Source organism: the organism of the source record quoted next, unplaced genomic scaffold (assembly GCF_019419815.1).
Source record: "Pyrus x bretschneideri cultivar Hongxiangsu unplaced genomic scaffold, Pyrus_bretschneideri_v1 Contig7, whole genome shotgun sequence".
Lineage (NCBI taxonomy): Eukaryota > Viridiplantae > Streptophyta > Magnoliopsida > Rosales > Rosaceae > Pyrus > Pyrus x bretschneideri.
In genome coordinates, this window is record NW_025999809.1 from 1,118,034 (window position 1) to 1,142,285 (window position 24,252).

The 24,252-nt window shown below is 37.2% G+C and overlaps 2 protein-coding genes and 2 pseudogenes across 8 annotated transcripts; 2 read left to right on the forward strand and 2 right to left on the reverse strand.

Moving 5' to 3' along the window:
* The first annotated feature begins 654 nt into the window (after positions 1-654).
* Positions 655-3,944, forward strand: LOC103965600 (basic leucine zipper 23-like). Of its 7 annotated transcripts, none has more exons than XR_007254448.1 (5): positions 655-1,925; positions 2,504-2,624; positions 3,029-3,087; positions 3,271-3,428; positions 3,593-3,944. XR_007254448.1 is itself a non-coding variant. In XM_048574007.1 (2 exons), exons 1-2 carry the CDS (start codon positions 1,148-1,150, stop codon positions 2,560-2,562), a joined length of 837 nt encoding a protein of 278 aa, XP_048429964.1. In that variant the 5' UTR covers positions 655-1,147; the 3' UTR covers positions 2,563-2,868. The 7 variants fall into 7 exon arrangements, 2 of the variants coding, with proteins under 2 accessions (XP_048429964.1, XP_048429965.1); XR_007254449.1 differs by having other exon boundaries at positions 658-1,925; positions 2,500-2,624; XR_007254452.1 differs by lacking the exons at positions 3,271-3,428; positions 3,593-3,944 and adding an exon at positions 2,152-2,237 and having other exon boundaries at positions 2,500-2,624; positions 3,029-3,043.
* Positions 3,945-4,132: 188 nt separating this feature from the next.
* On the reverse strand, positions 4,133-7,334 carry LOC103965599 (annotated as a pseudogene).
* Positions 7,335-10,169: 2,835 nt separating this feature from the next.
* On the reverse strand, positions 10,170-12,679 carry LOC103965598 (heavy metal-associated isoprenylated plant protein 26-like). The gene is made up of 2 exons (XM_009378673.3): positions 12,469-12,679; positions 10,170-10,715 (listed from the first exon to the last, which is right to left on the reverse strand). The coding sequence occupies exons 1-2, from the start codon at positions 12,547-12,549 to the stop codon at positions 10,332-10,334; spliced, it is 465 nt and encodes a 154-aa protein (XP_009376948.1). The 5' UTR covers positions 12,550-12,679; the 3' UTR covers positions 10,170-10,331.
* A 356-nt stretch (positions 12,680-13,035) lies between these two features.
* Positions 13,036-19,138, forward strand: LOC103965597 (annotated as a pseudogene).
* Positions 19,139-24,252: the final 5,114 nt, after the last annotated feature.

Genomic DNA, 24,252 nt, shown 5'->3' on the forward strand with positions numbered 1-24,252 from the left:
AAAATCTTACAAAGTTGAGTACACATGTTCTAACACTTTAGGGCTAAACCTAATTATTTTTTGGCTAAATAGCCAAAATGGTCCCTGAAATTTGCATAATCAATAAAAATGTCTCTGAGATTGAAAATCAATAGAAATGATCCCTGAGATTGTCCACCATCCATGATTTTGGTCATTCCGTTAAAAACTCTTTGGGCAATTTTCAAAACTTCGTAACTCAATCGATTCTTAACCAAATTTGACCCATAATATATCAAAATGAAGACAAGAAAGTGGAGAACAAGATTATACATATTTGAAAGCCCAATGGTTGCCAGATATGACCGGAAAATAGCCTGAAAAGTGACTGGTTCTTGGGAAAACTGGAAAACTCGCCGGAAACTGGGTAAAATTTAAACGTTGGTAACTTCTTCAATACTCAACGAAATGGAGTGATTCAAAAACGAAAATCATACTTCTCGACGAGAGGAAGTGAATGGTACCTTTCTCGATGGCTAACTCACCGTAGTTTGACTGGAAAACGGATCAAAAGTGGCTAACCATTTTCGAGTTAGCCTAATTATTTTTTCAACTCTTTTGCCCAAAAAGAAAAATCCCAAACGGTGTTAATATTCACCTCATGATATCGCCAAATGAACGGCCACGATCAACCTTCATAAAACATTCTCTCTGAGAGAGAGGACATCCGAAGTGAGTCGACTCAGTTTTGAAAGAGAGAGTCCGCGGAACCTCTGAACCACTAGCCAATCCATGTCAATGGTGTGTTCATCTTTATCGTATTTTCTTCCCCTTTCCCACCGCCTCTCTGTTCCCTAGGATTCCTCCATTATTTCCTACCAGCCACAGAACTTCAATCGCGTTGAGTAGTTCTACTATTTCATCAATTTACCCCTTTGAATTGTCCCTACTGTTAATCGTCCGCGCTGGAAATCTTTGGTTTTCAGCCAATTCTAATTGATTTTGGACTTTGTATTGTTCAAATCTTATCTGGGTCGTGTAATCGGTAGATTTCACTCTGTTCGTGTAGAACACGAATCAAGAAGCTCAATTTTCCATCTGGGTTTCTCTGGTTTCAGTCTGTTCAGATTATCGGGAGATTTAGGTGCTTTTTCACTCGATTGGGGCTTGTTGCTTGTTCGTTGCCCTAATGGACGACCACGAGGTTGATTTTTCGAACCAGGAGGTGTTTTCGTCTGCAAACATGGGCGGTGAACTTGCGAGTAGTTGCTCAATGGACACCTTCTTTGATGACCTGCTTAAGGACACTCACGCTTGCACTCACACCCACACTTGCAACCCACCTGGCCCCGATTACTCCCACACACACACTTGCTTTCATGTCCACACTAAAATTGTGTCTTCAGCGAGTGAAGACAAGGCTGATGATACTTGTGAGTCTGGTGAAAAGAAATCAAAGAAGCAGCCTTTGGGTAATAAGGTAGCAGTTCGTAAGTACCGCGAGAATAAGAAGGCGCGGGTTAAGTTGTTGGAGGCTGAAGTTGTGAATTTGAGAGCTGAGAATCGGCAGTTGGTGATGAGGTTGCAGGGTCAGCCTGCATTGGAGGCTGAGATTGCTAGGCTCAAGTGTTTGCTTGTAGACATTCGAGGAAGGATTGAAGGAGAAATTGGGTCTTTTCCATATCAGAAATCAGTGAATCCGAGCCTGCCCAAGCCAAATATGCCCAATGCCTTTTTTATGAATCCATGTAATGTCCAGTGTGATGATCAGCTTTACTGCCCTCATCCAGGGATGGATGGGAAATGTGGAGATGGTGCAATGATGAATGGGCAGGATTTTAACGGCTGTGATTTTGAGAGTCTTCAGTGTTTGGTTAATCAGGATGGAGGAGCCAAGGAGCTTCCTGCATGTGGGCCTGGAAATGAGGCGTCAAATGTAAATTCATCTGGCACAAGCAAGAGGAAAAGTAAGACATTAGATCTCTTAGCCTTTTGAACTGTATGGACTCATGGTTATGACTATTTTGCATTTGTCAGTTGGTTAATCGGAGTTATTTTCTAACTTTTCAGTTATTTATGTTATCTGATATTCTGATATTGTTGCCTGTTATGATGTTTTAGTTGGGTTCTTTGTAAGCATTTTAGGTGGGATTTAAGTTTTAACCATGAGAAATTTTGAATCTTTATACACAGAACTTGGCTTGTGAGTCTTTTACGCCTGCATCGTATATATGGTTCTTGTGCACTACATCTAGTCACAAAGGATTAATTTCATTGAGGTAGATGGACAAGTCATTGTATATATGAATAAAACAAATCCTCCATAATAATTCCGTAGTTGCAAAATATGCATGAACCCTTTGTGACCTAACTTAATTATGAACCAAACCAGTAGTATTTACTTTACTAATTTTCTTTCTCCCGTGCGAGTTGCTGAAGATTATTCTTTTGTTGTCCATGAAATTAATGGACCTTGAAACAGCTGTTCGGAACTTGGAAGTGTGCAATCTTTTAACTGACTATTATGGTCTGTCATTTTAGGAAGGACTCGAGCCGCAGCAGCAAACTGAAAAAATCAGTAAGGAAGCATTGACATTGTCCTGAAGAGTACATTTATCATCATGCAATAAGTAGTTCTTCGAACTGCAGCATCAGCTTTCGTTCAGGTCGTTTTGTACTTTTTTTTTTTTTTTTTTCAATTTTTGTATTACTTGAACCATATGTTAGGTCCTTGTAACGGGTATGGTTTATCGATGTCAAGCTGAAGTTTTGCTGGATTCACTGCTAGTATCCTTCAAGTTTGATTTAAGTTTGCATGTCCTTTAGTGCTGTAAACTTAGATGATGTGTAGCCGGTGAAACTTATGGCAGAGCAACTTAACGGTTTTCTATGAAACTCAAATTTTTTTTTTTTCTCTTATCCTTCTACTACCTTTAGGCTACTGATATGTCAGTCAAATTACTTCCGGCTTATGTTGTTTTGCTGAGTTTCATTTGAATATGCTATAAGTAGTTCTCATTTAGTCATTCCTCCTTCTAAGCCACGTGAATTCTTGATTGCTGAATTACAGAACATAGAGAGGGTGGCATGTGATTCCCTTCATGTTTCAGTACTATGAGCTGTGAGCAGGTGAGTGTTGATTTAGTGTTTCTCTGCACCAAATAAGTTAATAGAGCTAGGGTTTTGGTAAAAAGAACAAAGTATAAATTTCTGTCGGGAAAGAAGCTTTTTGTTCTAGATCTTTTTTTTTTTTTTTTCCAATTGATTCATGTCATCCACAATTGGTGAGTGACTAGTGGACAAATTTCACAGTATATTGCCCTTTGAGTGATGCATCTGCCATCTGGCCATTGCGAAGGTCAGTGGAAACCCTATTTCCACCATTGGCGTAAAGATGACAATGGCAAGGACGGGGATGTCTGTAGGTTGATTGCCTGCCTTTCGATGGTCAGTCAAATGATGAAAAGAATGTGCGTATGCTAACCAACCCACCCATTAAACTGATTGTGAATTTCGTACATTGCTTTTTCATCTATACTATGAGTTGGTGTATCGTGATATCTCAGTAACCTGATTTTCATCTCGAGGGACTGAGCATTATAAAATTTCTTCTTTTTATTTCTGTTATTTTCAGATGATTGATTCGTAAATGAGGGGAAAGGATTCAAAGTGATGGAAAAGATGATATTTTGAGAGTAATTGCTAGGAAGAAGATTGTTAGATTTTTATTCATGTTGGTCATCATAGAAGGGGAGATGTTTGGCATCTTTCCTGACAGGGACAGCAACGGCCTTCGCTTCAGGCTTACCAACTCAAGTCGGATGAGGCAGTCAACCCAAGTCGGATGGGATTAGATATTGTCAGTGTCGGAAATTACTGTGAAGATGTCCATCTTTTGTTGGTCGTACAAGGATAATTGCTTTGGGGCCAGGTCTTTAGCTTTTGACAAGGGGCCATGGTTTATAAAGTAGATGCTTCATTTTTCATGTAAAGTCCTGAAAACAACTTTAGATTCGGAAGTTTACCAGCCGAATAACCTTGGGACGACCTTTGGCGTCTCCTCGGGGCAAGAATTTGAGCCTCGCAATCACTAGCCAATATGCTTTTGTCCCACGCGTAGTGGAACCACACTAATCCACCGTGAAGCGTAAATGAACGAACAATATTAACCAAGTAAGCTATAAGATCCTCGTAGCACTATGCTACGTATTGTTTCTTGATTATGGATGTAGAATGAAAAGAAAACTAGTTGAAGATTTATTAGAGTTTGCCAAACCGATTATACAACAGTAATTTCTGAAGCTACATGCTCTTCTACCCCCATAATCTATCTCTAGAAAGTCTTAAAACAGCTCTCACGGTCGAATTTTTCTGATTAGACATTGGAAGGTTGGACTTGCACAACATCGTCGTCGCCAAATATGCTGTCAGCAATCTGCCAAACCTGAACAGTGTTGTCTTCAGCAACACTTGATATGACCCATGGCTCGTTTTTGTTCCACGAGAAATCTGATATCTTTGCTTTGTGACCGCCTTGTGCGAAGAGAAGTTCTGGTGGCCCGTCATCGCCATCTCCCTCTGCCTGCTCCTCCCCAACCCTAAAAACGCATAACCGCGTAAAACAACCCCAAATTTGAAGTTTTTAAACCTAATATATAAACTCAATAATCCCGTTGCAGTCGAATGGAACATGATGAAGTGAACATAACCTAGAAGATGAACATAAACAATAGCATTTCTAGCAAAAACAATATGTGAAATCGAGTACCTGTTGAGGTCTCAAACCATCAACCTCCTGTCGTCAGCGAAAGATGCCAACACGGTTTCATGATTAGGATCCCATTCAACCTGGAACACCTCTTCCCTGCAAGGGAAGAAACAAATACAGGATTAGGAGTCTTGGTTTACTGGCGTGGCCTGCAATCACGAATATATGAAAAACGATGAAGCCCCAATAATATGTTTCTAGGACATGAGAAGACCATATCCAAATACATAACTATGCATTGATTAATTCAAAATTTAGGGTTCAAAATCTAATTATATTTTTTGGTATTTCTACTGCACAATATATTAAGAATCTATGGAAGTGCAGACAAGCTGTAAACTTAACTGCCTCACTTGAAACAAACAATTGAGAATTAGTAAATGGTAGATTCAGGAATCAGACTACTCAAACATCAAAAACAGGATATTGGTTTTGTACTTCCGACCCAAAAGAGTTCATAAAAAACTTGCCAATCGTGTCATCATAGAGAGTATGTATCATTATATAATATCGGTACCTTCGACAAGAAAACATGATGGTAGTATTACACATTTTACAAGGAGGAGCGGGCATAGGAAGCTTACCCATGGCTACTCAGAACATGCAATGGAATGGTCAGCTTTCTCATATCGAACAGACCGACGGTCGTGTCTGAAGATGCTGTGGCCAAAATCCATTCATTATATGGATTGAAAGAGAGTTTATCTGAGATCATCAAACAAATGAGAATGGAAATTTAGAGAATAGTGCCCGACGTGAAGCCATAAACGAAATACTTCTTTTTAAGGGTTAGTAACTCGGGAAGGTGAAATCTTACAAACATATTGAAAAGCCACAATCATATATGTGAAGTTGTTTAAAGTTGCAGTCACCTCTTTCTCATGAGCTTTGACACAATCCTGTGTTTGGTCAGTGCGCAAGTCCCATATCATCAACTGACAATCATCCCCAACAGATCCGAACAGATTCTCATTCTTCGGATACCATGAAACATCTCCAAGCACACACACTTTCATGACGCTAAAAACGGACATTCACAACTCACACATTAAAAACACTGAACACCTAATAGAAACTCGAAAAACTCCTATCAAGAACTACAAGTTTATAGCCCGAAATTTACCTCATAAACATGGATTGGATCAAGCACTTTCTCTTGAGCCGATGCAGAAACATCCCACAAGCAAATTTTACAATCATATGAACCACTCAAAAGGTTACCCTCCTTCAAAGAGCTCCATGACAGGCCATACCCTTCTTTGTCATGGCCCCTTAACCTCAAATCAGGATCACAGGCCTCATCTTGATGCTTCTTTCCTTCTTGTTTGGAACAATCAAACACATAAACATCAGCACCGCTGGTCTTTGCACCCACAATAGTCAGACTTCTGCGGCATCCACCGTGCCCTATTCACTTCCCCAAAGACACGAATCTTCTGCGTTATTTCCACCTATAATCACACCAAGCATAAATGCAAGCATTTCCAGCAGAAATTTTAACATACAGTTGGTGCCCACAAAATAATTCTCAGAGCTTGAGATTACCCACGACTCATTTCTTCAAATTAATAAGAACCGACTTCATATTCTGGAAATTATAAGTAATAATTGGTACTGAGAAATTACTTCTCCAAATAAGAGTAAAGGAAAGGACCGATCTTTTAGTACCTTAGGCACCAAATTGGTACTGAGAAATTACTTCTCCAAATGAGAGTAAAGGAAAGGACCGATCTTTCAGTACCTTAGGCACCACAGGGTCATTTTCGGAAATGGCGCCAAAGTTGGGTTGGGATGTGGGTAGGAGGGCGTCGGCGACCATGAGAAAGTTGGGGTAGTCATCGGAGGTGTGGGTCCCGAGAATGAGCTTGTGGGCGGCGAGAGATGGGTCGGTGTGGGGCTGCGGCGCCGAGGGAGCCCAGTGGACAGTGAGAGACTGGCCATTCGAGAGGGTGAGAGATGATGAGGTCGTAGAGGAAAGGCTGTTCTTCTTCCAGACCGTGTACTCTTCCTCTAAGACAGCCGATTCTTGGTCCTGGTCTTCCGCCATGGCTGCGGCAGTCAATTCGAGCTCTTTCGCTTTTTCTGCTTCATTCTGATTTTCCCGCCAAATGTTGGTCTGAGCGAAGGAGAGACTCAAAGAGTGTTGGGAAATGTCAAGGGCTTATAGGGGAACGGGGAAGAAAATTGGTTATTTTGATGGGCTTTTATCTGGGCTGGTTAATTTGTATGGGGTCTTTTTTTAGCCTAGCAATAGAAGCCCATATGGTTACAAGGGAAACCATTTTGGTAAGGACCCATTATGAGATTTACAATTGTCAACGATTGTACGTCAGTCATAAATAACTGATGCTAGCATATTCTTATGTTGGTCCTTGATAGTTGGTAACTAGCGTTTTTGTGAAGTATGGTTTGAAGGATAATGTTCTCTTCATAGTTGTGTTTTTTATTTTTTTATTTTTTTGAGAGAAACAATAGTAGCAAATTGATTCTAAGGCCAAAGACAGCCGTGAGGGGCAGTACAAGGGAAATTACATAGCATCCTCCACAAGGAGGTCAATAATGAAACTAGGAGGGTGGTCAAGCCATTCAAGATGGCTGCCAACGTTTAGGCTGAACCCAGCTATCCAATGAGCAACTGTGTTGGCTTGACGGCGAACATGGCACAAAGTTGTTCAAATTTTAAATAGCTTTCTTGTTATTTTAAGACAAAGTAATGCGAAAAAAGAAAACCAAAAAGTTAAAACCTTATCCCCATCATCACTTACACACTCAAAAAATAATATTCATTTTGATTTTTCAGAAAGAGTCAAACGAAAGATAAGAAAAATTTGTACCTAAAAAACAAAAGTTGCTTGTCTTGAGCGGAATTGGGTTGTGTGGGGGGTGGGGAGGGCGCACAGAAACTTGAGCCCCAAGATAGGGGCGGTTGGAAGTCAATCGCATAATATTCTGCCCGATAAATTTCGATGACTCGTGTTATTTGGGACGATGTTTGAATTTAGATAAAAGGTTACGTCCAACTTTCGTCAAGCATATTAATTTAGTTTAAAGTCAGTGATGTGATGATAATTGATGATTTAAAGACTGAATTCCAGCACTTGATAACGAAGTGCCATCTGCAATTGCTACCATACAAGTTTTGCTCGTTTCAATTAAGTAATGATCATGGCTGCAAGTGCCTTGTGTGTTTCTAAGGTGACAAACAGCTTGCGCACCGCCTTTCAATCATTCTTCCTAAATATTTCAACGGAGGAATGATGCAAATGGCCAAAATTATTGTGTAAAGACGTAACACGTCGACACGCACTAGCAGAGCTGCGAAGAAACCAGATTGCTCACAGACCTACCCTAACTTTTTTCTCAGGTTCAAAATTTTAGTATTATGTATGCCTTCGAGTTTTTTCGTGGGCTCGGAGCTTCAATGGAGTTCACTGTAGAGGAGGCTGGAGACCGGAGGCTGCAGCCATGGGAGCTTTGAGGAGCAGCGAGAGAGGTTGATAAACCTGGGTCTCTTTTTTATTCTCTGAAGCTTGCCATTTGATTTTACACAATTGCTTTTTTATTATATTATTTTTACTGTCTATTGGAGATTTTTTTTTCCCCTCCTATTTTTGTCTCGACTTAATGAAAAATTTAGAAAATAATTTTCACATACATTTTTGTTTCTTTTACCCATTCTTATATATTTATGTCCATTAATTCATTTTTAATTTATTTAATTTAATTAACAGTCATAAATAAATATAGTGTAGAAAGAAGAAAAAAAAATTGAAAATCACTTTGCAAAATTTAATGAATCCCTCACTAATTATGAGGGTCGTAATATCACAAGTTTAGATCGCGGGTTTGTGGATTAATTCGAAGAATGGGGATGACGAGGAAGACACTATTTAAGACTCAAACGAAAATTGGTCGAAACAGGATATGCCGAAATCTTCTAAAATAAATAGAGCGTGTTGGGCCACGTCTAGACATACTGGCTCCACCACTGTTGACACGATGCTATCAACTTAGGCTTTTTAGCCAAAATGGTCCTTAAGATTTGCATAACTCCTCACTTTGGTCCATGAGATTTGAAATCAATAGAAGTAATCTTTGAGTGTGTCCACTATCAATCATTTTGGTCATTTCATGAAAAATATACATTAAATAAAGCTAAAATGACAAATATACTCTCAATTTTGGTCAAATCATTTGGCCCATTGTTGATTAAAGGCCCAATCTGATAAATGGTCCATGTGATGACAAGGTAATTGGAAGATAGCCCTTGTAGTAAAAAATTAAGATTTAAACCCTCATGGTGCTAGTCCATTAGCAAATTTAATCCAAAAGTAATTTTTTTTTGTTAAATGTCTGTTAATTAAAGGGTAAACATGTACTTTAACTTGTGCACCTTCTTCTTCCGCGGGATCAAACATATAGCGTCTGAAACACTGTTGCTCTCTCTGCTACAATTCCTAGTTGCATTAAATGAATGTATTTTCTTTCATATTTTTGTCCTTGTAGATTCAAGAACCCAGAGACAAAACAAATAAAAAATAAATTGATACATAGTTTCTCAGCACCCAAACAGTAGAAATTAAATCAAATCCCAGAACAAAAAAAAAAAAAAAAATCCTTTGAGGGTTAGGAGCTCTTCGCTTGTCGGACTGGCAGTGCTGGTGCTGCGTCTTTTCCCAGGTGTATTCGTGACTAAATTATGTTCATCATTTGATTCATAAATGTATGGAGCCAATATACAACCTAGCCATTATTATTTTATGGCGAGCCTCTTTGTCTTTGTGTTGGCGAGGAATACAAGTTTAGTTTTACTGCGTAAAACAGAAACAAAGAGTTTGAAGTGTCGTTTCCGTCGTTAACAAGCGGAGGTGGGCAGCTGGTTTGGGTGAAGAAGAAGAAGAGGGTTTGAAGAAGGCATTGATCTTTGATTGCATTGCATGAATACATTGGATTTGAATTGAATTGGATCTGATTTTACTGAGCTCCCATCATTTGATTTTAACGTACATTTTATCCCTAAATTTAATTGACATTTAACGGAAAAATTACTTTTCGACTAAATTTGTTAACAGACTAATATCACGAGGGTTTAAATCCTAATTTTTTTACCACGAGAGCTATGTTCCGATTATCTTGTCACCACATGGACCATTTATCCAATTAGGCCTTTATTAAATTAAGGGTATTTTTATCATTTTGGTCCTTCTTTAATATAATTTTTGAAGAAATTATCAAAATAATTGATGGTGTACAAACTCAGAGACTACTTTTATTAATTTGAAACTTTAGATACCAAAGTAATGAGCTATTCAAATATCAGGAACCATTTTTGACTAAAAAGCCACTTAATCTATAATACTGTGTTTAAGTTTAATGATCCGAACTTTTAACTTTTGATCGGTAATCATTTAGGCATATTATTAGTTTATAATCAATTTTGATATACAAAGACCAACATATAGCCAATTTCATAAATTTTGATTTATCAACAAGCCAAAAAAGAAATTGAAAAAACCAGGGCAACAACTCATGACATTGGCGTACTCCAAAATAATTAACCAAAATTCCAAGTCGATTCCACAAATGTCACGTGCAAAGTGACACCTTACATGACAGTGCAGGAGGCGGGGTTTTCATCACTGAACGCCGTGGTGTAACGCACTTCCGTCGAGCTCGCACGTGCCAGGTTCCCCATCTGCGGGTCCTCCACGTTCCGCACATACCCGGACGGCGCCTTCCTGTCGTACACTCCCGCGGCGTAAGGGTGCGCCACGACGTCGTACGCGACGTAGGGCCAGAACTCCACCCTCTTCCCCGTCCGATGCGCGACACGTGCAAGAACCTTGCCGGGGTCCACGTATCCGACGACCGTCAGCTTGTGGGCCTTGCGCTCCACGACCACCTGCGTCACGCCCCTCATTCCCTCCACCGATCTCTTCACCTTCCGCTCGCATCCTTCGCAGTCCATCTTCACCTTGATCTCCACCGTCTGACCAAAACAAAACACTTCAATGTTTAAGTTAACTAGTATGCGTGACATTGTACACGTGGCGATTGAGAATGGATTTTACTCGGTACTGTTCTTGTAGAATCCAGCTCAAAAGAGTTAAAAATGCCAAAACCACTTGTTAGATCCACTGGCGGAGCCGGGTTAAGGACTGCCTTGAGTTGCAGGCCAGGTAGCTTTCAATGAAAAATAAAATTTTACATGTAATTTTAATTTATTTTTGAATGTAGCCCATTAAATATTTAGTTACTAATCCGAATTTTCTAGGTTTAACTATATAAAATTAGGAGTTTTTAGATCCAAGTCCAAAAACATAGATGGTTTTTAGGAGTGAGTCCAATTACCTAATTATATGTATTTATTTTTTTAATGCTCATTGTGAACACGAAAAATTCCTGAAAACAAGAGACAACATTTTATATTTTCTAAAAATATTAAAAATCAATTAAAATCTTCTAATATTATGAATATTCAACCCCAAAAAATATAATTATTATCTTATAACAAAAAAAATAATATATTGACATAAATCTATTTGCAAATCATTCTATTTTAACTCAAGTAACAAATATATATGAATGTATATCATACCTATAAGTAAGATATGAAACTTAACTAAAAGGTAGGAAAAAAACATAATATATCTACAAGCAAGACACATGAACCTTACTTGATTATAAAAAAGAATTTATCATATAGGTAGATAAATAAAAGGGGCTTTTAGATCCAAGTCCAAAAACATAGATGGTTTTTAGGAGTGAATCCAATTACCTAATTATATGTATTTATTTTTTTAATGCTCATTTTATATTTTCTAAAAATATTAAAAATCAATTAAAATCTTCTAATATTATGAATATTCAACCCCAAAAAATATAATTATTATCTTATAACAAAAAAAATAATATATTGACATAAATCTATCTGTAAATCATTCTATTCTAACTCAAGTAACAAATATATGAATGTATATCATACCTATAAGTAAGATATGAAACTTAACTAAAAGGTAGGAAAAAAACATAATATATCTACAAGCAAGACACATGAATCTTACTTGATTATAAAAAAGAATTTATCATATAGGTAGATAAATATAATTAACCTGTGATATAGGTTGATTATAAAAATAAAAAATAAAATCTATAAATGGGGTTTAAAACGGGATGAAGCACAAGAAAGAACAAAAAAAAAATCAAAGATATAATTAGGAAGAAATTTGATTTTTATAATAAATCTTATCATTTAAGAGATAATTATTGATAATAAAATAATAAGATTTAAGGAATTGGACTTATTTTAATAAATTGGACTATTCCTACTATTGGCTCAAAAAATTAGACCTATATCAAGTTTCCCCATAAAATTATGTAATATAGTTTACAAACCATCTCTTTTATCTTACATTATTTTTCTCTATCGCTTCTTGTATATGTAAAAGTTTGGATTTTTTTTAATTTTAACATGTATTTGTTTAATTACAAATTTTTTTGGCTCACCTTGTGAATTTTTTTTTAAACTAGCTGATACTATGAAAAATACGTTATCAAGTTTCTTTATTTATAAAGATTTAAATTTTTAAGCTAGCCCGCTTGGTAAAAAATTCCTAACTCTGCCATTAGTTAGATCTCTAAAATCAGAAAAAAGTACTGAGATTCGGCTATGCGTCGCTTCACCTTGTTCTTTCAGAGAAAAAAAAATAGATAAAACTCTTGAAAGGAAAATCTTGAATTACCTGGAATTGCCTGGGTCTCTTGAGCCTGGATCTCGCATTTGAGCAATCAAATAGATTCGAAAAATGATCCAAAACACCCATTTTCAGCCCTTACGGATTTCCAACAAACTTTGCACAACAGAAATATTTTTAGGATTCCTGATAAGGACTCAAAAATATCTCAAAAGCTTTTGATTTTGGAATGGGACACAAGTTAGCAGAGTCGAGGGGGTTTGCTCCACTTTTATAAGCAAAACCCTCTTGGATATTTTATATTTTAAAAATAATTTAGGTTGTCCGCAAGGACCACCAGAAGCAAAGATATTTCAATGTGATTGATACACGGGATAATACATCATGTATCATTAAACAATAGTAGGATATGTGTGCTAAAAAATAAAATTTCCTACCATTCCTATTAAAGCACGTTGTATACCACTTGTATTCCTGTCACAACTAAAAATTTCTTCATCAAAAGATCTCGGTCATCAGTTGCTGTTGGCTAGAAGGGGTTTCATCGATCTGCGTCGCGACACGTGTACCTTAGGCTCCGCTGTCGATAATCTGGTGGGGGCGACTACATCGATGATGGACGAGGAAAGCCATGCACTGACCGTGCGCAGCGTTATGAGTGAGGCCCACACTCCAATCCGGAATGGGTGGTGGGGTCAATCTGATGTGGGAGGATGGGACCCCACAGGCTACAACATGAGCGAGCGAGTGTTCAAACCTGTTGAGGACACAGTGGGGAAGTGGATATTTCACGGTAAGTTTCGCGACAGTTTGCATGAGTTCGAACTCCGATACGGCAGTCCAACCGTCCAACGACCAAGTTTGAAAATTGGCGTGATTTTTATGTCCAGCTAACGATGATGTCCTTATTAAATTGGCGAGACTCACATTTATTTCACACAATTCAACCTTTAATATTAATAATACCTGAGTTGTTGACTACAACTTCTTCAAACTCCGTTGTTCATGGTAAGAAAATAAGACAAGGGGTTAAAGATAGAATTTATGACTAATCCTTAAATTTAAGCTTTTCTTATTTAAGATCAACTCAATCAAGTAAGAAATTATAATCAAATGCAATCAAGGGCACCACCAGATAATCTCTAGATATTATTTAATTAATAATTTCTGGATTCTTTCTTATTGCATCCAACGGATGGCACCTTGGCTAACTGAACATCGACACATGACATGGCAGTCCATACACATGTGATTGACTATCTCCCTATAAATATCCATTATACATCAAATTCTGGTAAGCTTTTGCTACACAACTAAGCCCCCTAAACTCTTCTTTTTTTTTTAATAGAAACTGACTTGGGCATTGGAGATCTATTAGCCACCCCTTTGGTCTTGATTAGATGTGTTTAATTATTTTGTAGGTACAAATTCCTCAAAACTGAAGACGACGGATTTTTTTGTTACCATAGATATATACTTATAGGGTCTCGTTTGGTATAGAGGGTTAGATTGGAATTGAAAAGTCACTATTATCTTGAAGATAGAAATGAAAAATTTGTGATCAACTAGAAATAGAAGATGGATTATTCTAGAAAAAAAAAACATATCAATTTCAATCCTTCCTAAAATAGTAATTACGATAAAGAAGTTTATTTTTTTTCAATTTAATCCGTTAAAACTAAAAAAATCTTTCTCATTTACACCTTCAAGATACATTGAATTTGAAAAATTAGCCATTATTCAATCTTAGAACTGTTGTTCCTTTAGTTGGACACATGGTTCCATACTTGGGCACATTGAGGATGCTAATCTACTGGTCCTTCCCACTTCATGTTTCTTTGGGACCGCACGTTATACGACATCGTTCAAGTGTAAACATATTAAGCTTTAGCTCCTTTGAGATTGAGAGGGAGGGTTCCATCATCCTCAGAGTTGAAACCTTAAGGATAACAAACATAGAACGAGTTGCATGTATACACTTCTCTCTCTTGCTACGTGAAATTATTGTGTTTTATACAATTATACTTAGTGCTTTTTGAAAGCGCTCAATCATATGATAAGAGAGACAAATACAAAGTTGTATGCAAAGACTCAACACCTTTTTACCACTGTGGTAAATGACCACTTGCAAGACATATACTTAATTGAATTTAAGAAAGACCACCGCCGACTAAACACTTAATTTAAAGTTTAAACAAACAATGAGCTTGACTTGCCTTTTCTTCCTTAATTTGGTCAGATAGATACTATTCTATTCATGCAATGTTTAATATAGTATCTTCGTAACGTTTTATCTAGTCTCCATAAATGTTTGTACAAGATAGTGGATACATCAGATAATTCGTGGTTGTTAAGAATTTGAATAAACAATTTGGAGTCTCCTTCAATAATTACATGTTTTAGTATTTTTTTCATGAAATATTATAAAGACGTCTCAACTTTGACTTTTTTCATATTGTGGGTTGAATATTGGTTGAAAAAATTTGAAGGCACATAATGGAAGAAAACTATATAATATAACATCAAAACCAGAAAAGTAAAACTTATCTGAACGCCATTGCCGACATTCAAAACATAAGCGGCGACTGCAATTGCTTTTGCTTCATGCGGAAGGGACGTCTGCTCTGCTCTCGGCAGCTGCCTGATTTGGTCATCATGCATATCCCTCGCTATCTAATCTGTCGCTAACTAAATGTGTCTGACCAACCACAAGTAGCACCAACTAACCACAGAATGTAAAAACTCATGATTAGTGTATACTAAGTCTAGTTTAGTCTTACACTCTCCACTAACCACTTGCCAACTGCGGCGGCTTATAAATTAGGTTTTTTTTTTAATTGTTCTCTCTTTCTTTTCTCCTTTTTTTTTTTTTTTTTTTGTGGTTACATTGACCGTTAATGAACATGGTCGCAACTTCTCAACTTAAACATATTTTACGCATAAGTGACCGGTTCTAATTGCAATTCAAAGGCCAATTCAGATACTAGAAAAAACAAATTATATTTTAAATGTTATGGCAAAGTGCACCCTCCTTTTAGTCCTCTTGCTTGTTCTTGGTTGTGCATTGACAAGTAGTGGAAAATCTGTCAAAGCAGAGAACATTGGTGCTAAATCATGCGATGAATCGTCTGCCTCCCTCAACCGCAGCAGTTTTCCAAAGGGTTTTGTGTTCGGTACAGTTTCATCGGCTTACCAGGTATGCCTCTAGTTAAACATTTCATCTTTTAAGAATCTCATTAGATATGAATAACCTAAATTGATTTATATTTATTGTGAGTGTGAATTTTAGTACGAAGGTGCTGCAAATGAAGGTGGCAGAGGACCAAGTATATGGGATACATACATGCACAACCATACAGGTATCTCTTCTGTTCTTTTCGTGTCCGATCAATTTGTATCAAAATTATCAGTTAATAAAAAAAAATGAGCGAGAAGATACATTTTTTTGCGTGTTAGTTTGGATCCTATTACTAAAATTCAGTATATTTTGAGGAAAAAAATAATTAGAGAAGATAACTGACCGTAGCACTGGAGATGTGGCTGTTGATGAATATCATCGCTATAAGGTACATAAATATATGCTTTCTTGTAAATATTATGCCATATATTCTGATCGGGTTCCTAATTAAATATATTCTTTTGTTACAGGAAGATGTTGAAATTATGAAGGACATTGGCCTTGATGCTTACAGATTCTCGATCTCATGGTCTAGATTGTTACCAGGTAATTAGACCATCTATATACTTACTGCATTTACGACCAAGAAAGCAGGAGATTTAGGGCTGGTTTGGTATTGCTGTGCTTTGAAAAAAAGCTGCTTCTGCTGTGCTGTGAGAATAAGCAGCTGTGAAATAAAGCAGCAGAGTGTTTGGTAAACTTTTTTGTAAAAGTGCTTTTGAAAAAAAAAAAGCAGTATTAGTGTGTTTGGTAAACTTTTATGTAAAACAGATGTGAAAAAAAGCCGGTTTTTCAAAGCTGGGTTTTGCAGCTTCTTGTTTTTGGCTTTTTTTCACCCAAAACTGTGAAAAAAAGCTAAAGCTGAGTGTTTACCAAACACAAAAACAGCTCCCAGCTTTTTTTGATAGCAGCTTTTTTCAGAATCACCTCAGTACCAAACCAGGTCTTACTTCCTTTTATTGTTATAATTGTTGTCCAACTCTTTTTCGTCTAAAACTAATTTGTATTGTATTCGATCAGATGGAAAGCCAAGCGGGGGTGTGAACTACGAAGGAATCAAATATTACAAGAACCTCATCGACGAACTTTTAGCCAATGGTAATGCATTTCCTATGAACAAAAAAGAACAATACTTGACTACTCAAAGATGAGTGGGAATTCTTACTCAAAATTGTTTGTTGTCAATTTATAGAACTTCGTGTTTATAATCAGAACCGTTCATATTATAAATCATCCTTTAAAGTTCGCCTCTGCAAAAAATCAATTCAAACTAAGGCCGTTTAGTCATCAAACTATTTAAAAACAAATGAACGAAATTGGTAAAAGCATTACGAACCGTCCATGTATTTGTTATAATAGATTGACTAAATGACCTTAGTTTTAATTTATTTTTTACAGAGATATTTTTTACAGTGTGATTCATAGTATGAAGGGTTCTGATCATAAGCACAAAGCACTGTGATTAAAACACTAAGAGTTTTGAATAGGAGTTCATACTCCTCTTTGAGTAACCAAGTATTGTTCAACAAAAAGGAGGCTTAAACTAATAAATGTATGTTTTTATTTTGCTATATATGAATTGTTGAATATTGCAGGTCTAAAGCCCTTTGTCACAATCTTCCATTGGGATTTTCCTCAAGGTTTGGAGGATGATTACAGTAGTTTCTTAAGTCCTGAAGTTGTGTAAGTGAAAATTGTATATGAATTTTTCAGTAGGATTTAAGTTCTACATTTTGATTTCATTTTTTCTGATTTTCTTGTGTAATATACTACAGGGATGACCTTCAGGACGATGCAGAGCTCTGCTTTAGAGAATCTGGTGACAAAGTTAAACATTGGATCACATTGAACGAGCCATTAAGCGTCAGCAAGAATGGTTATGCAAGCGGGAAGTATGCACCAGGCTAATATTCTAACTGGCTAAACTTAAATTGCCTCGGTGGAGATTCCGGAACTGAACCATATTTGGTGACACACCACCAACTTCTAGCTCATGCAGCAGCTGTAAAGTTATATAGAGAAAAATATCAGGTCTTGCATGCACCCGCAGTTTTTGAGTAACCACCACTAATTATACATATTTTTTGTTTGGTAATATTCAAATAGTAATCAAACGTTGATGCATATTGCACAGGAAACGCAAAAGGGGGTGATAGGGATAACGTTGAACTCGGATTGGTATGTGCCAGTTTCTGAAGACAGGAACGAAAAGGATGCAGCTACAAGAGCATTGGATCTTTCATATGGATGGTATGTGTGCATATATATATATGTGTGTGTATTTGTTTTGTAGATATTACATGCAGGATATTATTTGGACTGCAGATTAAGGAATCATTACTAATTTGATTAGTCTATCTCATATTTGTGTTCTAATTAAAAGTAATATTTGGAATCTTGGATTTAATTTTTAGGTTTATGGATCCCTTGGTGAAAGGTCATAATCCACACAGCATGCAAGCTCTTGTCGGAAATCGATTGCCAAATTTCACTAAAGAGAAATCCACGATGCTAAAAGGTTCGTTTGATTTTATTGGACTAAATTATTATTCAGGAACTTATGCAGCCAAATGTTCCTCGGCAAAATGATGCGAAACCAAACTACAAGACAGACGCTCTCGCTAATCAATCAGGTGAGCAGAAATACCAATCACGTTTTCTTCTTGAACTACTCTATATATATACTTACTAGGTTTTGAAACATGATGTTGTGGCAGTCGAGTATAATGGCGTACCTGTCGGTCCACTGGTACGTATGTGTTTTTTTTTTTTTTTTTGGTTGGATATAAATCCAGTACGGTTCATACTTTTGAACTATTTCGAAGAGAAGTACTCATTAGACTAACGTTCATGTCATGAGTTTTTTATGCTTTGACAGGGTGCTTCTGATTGGCTCCATGTTTACCCGAGAGGAATCCGAGATTTATCGCTTTACACAAAGAGAAAGTATGATAATCCACTAATTTACATCACAGAAAATGGTATGTTATAGCATCAAACATCAACATATATACGTACATTTCAATATTTTTAGGGCCATCTCATTTGTAAAACATACTATGTATCCTAATCAGTATTACAAAATTTACATTTGCATGTTGTAGGATATGACGACCGCAATGATCCCAACATACCAATCGAGGAATCCCTTGCTGAAAAGAATCGACTACCTTGATCGTCATATTTATTATATTCATAAAGCGATAGAGTAAGTAGCTAAGTGCATAGCCTAATGAAAGCAGGACTTCTTCGCACTCATTTGATCGATAATTTCACTAATCCAATTGTATTTGATTCGGTATTTGAGCAGTGACGGTGTTAACGTGATGGGATACTTTATATGGTCATTGTTCGACAACTTGGAATGGAATACCGGATACACTATTAACTATATCAACTTCAAAAAAGGGCTGAAAAGACATCCAAAAGACTTAGCGGAGTAGCCAAAGAAGTTTCTGAAAACAGAAAATCATGAGGAACTGTAAACGTAATCAAATTTTTGTATCCACCATATCTTGTTGTGCTATATATATTTAATTTCTTGTGTATCTTATATGTTCTCCAATGAAAGTGAACGAAGGCTTGAATTTTGCTAATAATGGTAGAGTAAACAGCCGATTTGCCCCCTAAATTTTCACATAACCTTTGATTTCCCCTCTAAACTTTTTAATTGGAAAATAAAGGACTTAAACTTTTTTTTTTTTTGGCCGATTTCCCCCTACCGTTAGTTTTCCATAGATTTCATCCAAATTAACGTTAACTCTTATCACGTGCACACCACATGACTCTCCATTGAAGACAAAAGCTTCACTTCGCTAGACTTTCAGACACAAAAGCTATAAAATCACACAAATTTTCATAGGTCGACATTTTAGAAATAAAGGGTTTTCAATTCTTTTAAAAAATTAAGCGACCGAACTACCCTCACATGTTGTGCACATACTTCCATTGAATAGAAATTTGGATGGAATGAATGAAAATCTAACAGCAGGGGTATATCGGCCAAAAAAATTAGTTTCAGTCCTTAATTTTCCTATTGAACAATTTATGAGAGAAATCAAAAGTTAAGTGAAAGTTCAGATGAGAAATCGGCAACTTCTTCATAATGATAAAAGATGGAGATGCCTAGGCTACTCCCACCGGTTTGCCAAATTTTATTTGAGCCCAGGAAGGCATGAATGTTGGGCTCAATAAAGTAGAATTTAACATGAGTCTTGACTAGCAATTCTCATTCATTTTGAGTGATACTAAGGGAGATCACTATTGGGGTGCGTTTGTTGCACTAGATTATCTCAAACTAAACTAACTTCAGAGACTATGTTAAATTGGTTTGGCATTGACTAACTAGTATAAGAATAATGCAACGTTTGGTGCAATATTAAACCAAGTCACAGATTAAATTATTTTTAGGATCTAGATATTTTTTTACATTTTTTAATTCTCTCTCCTCTCTCTCTACATTTCCTTTCCTTTTCTCTTTGTTTTCCCTTTCCTTTCTCTTCTTTTCCTTTCCAGAGGCTTATGGTTCATTTCTCTTCTTTACTTCTCTTTTTCTCTTCCTTTTCGAATTCGAGAACCGGGCACAACCCAACGAACCTCAACTAGCACCTGAAAGACTTGCCAATCGGTTCATGAAGGAAAGTGTAGAAGATTATGGAACAAAAAGGACTGGTCATGATTTGGCGAGATTGATTGCAGCGCTGCCGTTGAACCTAAGTTGCAAACGATGCAGCAAACGACGCAGATTGTGTGGTTGAGCGTGAGCGCGTGGATCAGCATCCAGTTTTTGGTGAATGGCAATCTGGTTTTGCTCACCCATGAAAGCATTGCCGCAGTCGAGTAGGACAAGGAGAGAGAAAGAGAATGTAGCGGTCTGGTGGTGTGATTTTGCTGGATAGAGGACAAAAAGCAAGAGAGAGGACGCGAGCAAGAGAGTGGAGAGGAGACGAAGCAGAGGGAGGTCTGAGCAGTCTTATTATTATTGGGGGGTTTCGCTAAGATCTCATAGCAAATGAGTTTGTCAATGGGAATCTCCTTCAATTTCATTAATCTTAAGGGAACTTTAACGAAAAGCTCCAGTACTGTTCACTTTAACGAAAAATCATATTTTTATACTAAAAAAATCAATCCTGATACTATTCATTTTACTCTTTATTTTGTCCTTATCGTTAAAACTCAAAGTTTTCAAGCCTTTTTCATTAGTTTTCCTTAATCTTAATCCCATCACATACCAAACATGGGATTAGACTAATAAGTAGTCCAGTGATCGTTAATGAGGCCAAACAAATATACCTTTGGGGGGCATTTGTTTTCTCTCACTGACTGAGACTAGACTGGACTGGACTAGTTGTTAGTCTAATGTCATGTTTGTTCTATACTGGGACTAACATTAATGAGACTAAGGGTGTGTTTGTTGCACCGAACTATCTCGAACTGGACTAGCTTTAAAGACTAAACTGGAATGGTTTAGACTAGACTAAGCTAAACTAATTTAGTGAAGCGTTTGGAGTAGTGTCAGACTAAGAAACTAGACTAACAATAAATTATTATTATATTTCAATACATTTTCTATTAAAATATTAAAATGAATATATGGAAAAATAAAAGAGCATAGCCCACTGCTTCTTCTTCCTCACGAATTGCAGGTGCTCTTTTGCAACTTAGAGAATTATCGAATTTTCAATAACAAAGCTAACCCCCAATCACAACCTAGAAAACAGAGATCCAAAATTCCAATAACAAAGAGAAAATTTTGATTATTACAAATAAAAAAACCTTAAAAGAACCCAATTAATTGTTACTGCTCCTCTCGCACTCAGGTCTAATACCTAAACTCATGGATGCGGCTGAAGATAAACATGGACGACTCTATTAAGGCCGTCGAATAACCAAGAGTATGTTCAAGCAAAGAAATCGTGAGATTATAGAACCGATTCGGTTTGAGATTCGCATCGGAGGCAACCTCGGGGAAGGATCCATCAATAAATTTCCCGATGAGCTCGATCTAGTTAAGAGAATGAGAGGGAAAGATAGAGATATGAAGAACGGTGAAGGAGGCAACGTTGTGAGGAAGGCATTCTTAGCAATCTCATGGTTCAACTCTAGTCTCACTTAAGTTAGTCCCCAAGCATACCAAGCATGGGACAATAATCCTGGCTAGTCCAGTTCCACTTAAGAAGGTGAAACAAACACACCCTAAAGGGACTCACATGGACAAAACCCTTTACTAAGAGGTCATAACGAAACCCCCTAATAACCATGGGACTGCTAAGACCTTCATTGTGTCTTCATCTTCTCATGTTCTCTCTGCGTCGTTGTTGTGATATCCCGTCCCCAAAATTAGTATTTTATTTTATTATTGATGTATTTCGAAGATTTAATTGAAACTAGTTCGTTAAATTCTCCGAATTTGAGAAAAGTGAAGTGAGGGGTACTTTAGTCATTTTTTAATTTTCTTGACATTTTCGGTCAACATTTCAGTTGGTTAGGTAGAGCTTGACTCCATGAGTGTGTAGGAGTAAACATATCTCAATTCCGATTCGAACGAAGAAGTTAGAGTTGTTTGAAGTTGGGGGCATTTTGGAAATTTGGCCAAAATGCTATAATTGGAGGGAAAACCTCCAGGAAGTCTGGAACTTCCAAAAATGGGGTGCCTGATTGCAGACCCATTTTGGGTGCGATCGGGGTCGCTGACCCGCCAACTTGGCCCACTTATTTCTCCTTCATCCAACCTTTATTTTAGGTGACCTTGGTGTCCATGGAAAGCTCTTTATGAGTTATACATCTCTGTAGTGTTAGATTTCCCATTTTCTCATCCATTTTTCCAGTTCGAAGCAGCAAAGTCCCATGGGTTTCTGGCGGTTTTGTCATTTTTCTAGTCATTTTGGCAACCATTTCCTTCGAGTGAGGTATGAAACTTCATCTACTCTTCATAATCTTCAAGTTGGTATGCTTGGTTCGTGCTTTTGTATTCGTTCTAGTGTTGGGTGTTTAGAACCCTAGAAATCTTGTTTTCTCTGGTGAATTTGGACGGTTTCTGGTTGGAATTTGTCATCAGCCTAGTTGTCAAAAGTGTTTCCCTTGTTGAGCTCTAACTACCACATATATTTGAGCCTTTTTGGTTAAGGTTGAAAATTCAGGTTTTCAAACTCTCCACCTTGGCTATCACCGCATGTGGCGGTGTGTGGGACCGTCCACGAGTGTTGTCTAAGTACTAAATACCTTCTAGTGACTCTGTGAACCTATGTCTAGCTTAGTTTCCCAAAATTCAATTATTTGGTGTGGTGATCAAATTAGACTGTCACTCGTTTATGTGATTGACGTACAGTCTGACCGTTGGATCGTCGTGCAATTTTGTGAGTACCCTAGTTATTAGTTGTTAGACCTTTGAGAACTTACGAATCGAGGATCCAATGAGCGGATCTTCTGAATTGATACCTAGGTTTGTTGACCTTAGAGGACCTTTGATCGATGTTTGGCTTTTTAGTCAATGTACCCTATTCCAATGTGTCATTATTTTTGGAATGTTCTTGATGCTTGATGGAGCTTACTTGGTTCATCACTATGACGGTTCGTTCCCGGTTGACGTGCGTTTTGATTTACGTGCAAGTGACACTTGACCTCGTTTTACGTGTCAGTCTTATTAAGTTTCCTAAGTAGGGTTTTGTGTGTTGTATTAGGTTCCTGAAGGCGGAGTTGGTGAATGTAGAAGCGTAAATAACCCAGGTGAGTGACATTAATATTATATGATATGGTTATTACCCATGAAATTCCTTATTATATACTATGTGGATATGACATGGATATCCAAATGATTATTTGGAAACGTGTACTACTATGTTATGTTTACTTGATGGTGCTATCGGAAATATATATATATATATATGCTATGCTTGAAATGATTATGATATGTGAGGGCTAGTAGAGGACTGCTATACCCAGTCCATGGGGTAATGTGGGATAAAATCAGAATTTGCGCCATGTAGCAGTGGTACATGGATGGTCCTACTTGGTTAATCCGTGATGGGGGACCATATTACCTTGGAATCGTGCTTGGTTAATTCGCGATGGGTGATCCTTATTACTTAGGTATGGCCATACGTGCTTAGAGGTGATCATGCTTGGTTAATCCACGATGGGTGATCACTACCTATAGTATTCGTATGAGTTACTCTACTTGGTTAATCCGCAATAGGGGGTCACTAGCCTACATGGTATTCTTAGGAGTGGTTCTGCTTGGTTAATCCATAATGGGGGACCACATCTTGATCAGTTACCTATTGTAGGCTTCAGCCGAACTGTGTCCCTCTATAGCCCGACATTATTGTTTATTACATATATAAATGATGAGCTTGAAGGCATGTGTGGCTCAGTATAGAAAATGATTGAATTAAATAGTTTACATGATGGTGTTGCCTAAAAGAGAATGGTTTCGAATGTGACCTATTCCTACTTGTAACGAAGAGATGAAATTATGAAAAAATACCAATCTCATTCCTACACGTGATTGTATTATTGATGGTTTGTCATTCCTACACAATTTCAGGTTGTGTGATGATTGAATGTTATTGGATAGACGTGTGGTGAGATTCAGAATTGAATAACCATTCCTATATGTAATAATAAGGCGTATGGTGGTTAAAGTATAAAATATG

Bases quoted from the DNA above. Each gene is read 5' to 3' on its own strand.
- LOC103965600 (XM_048574007.1), top strand. From the start codon at position 1,148: ATGGACGACCACGAGGTTGATTTTTCGAACCAGGAGGTGTTTTCGTCT. The intron at 1,926-2,503 runs GTAAGACATTAG...CATTTTAGGAAG, and splicing joins TGGCACAAGCAAGAGGAAAA to GACTCGAGCCGCAGCAGCAA.
- LOC103965598 (XM_009378673.3), bottom strand. From the start codon at position 12,549: ATGGGTGTTTTGGATCATTTTTCGAATCTATTTGATTGCTCAAATGCG. The intron at 10,716-12,468 runs GTAATTCAAGAT...TGTTTTGGTCAG, and splicing joins AGAGACCCAGGCAATTCCAG to ACGGTGGAGATCAAGGTGAA.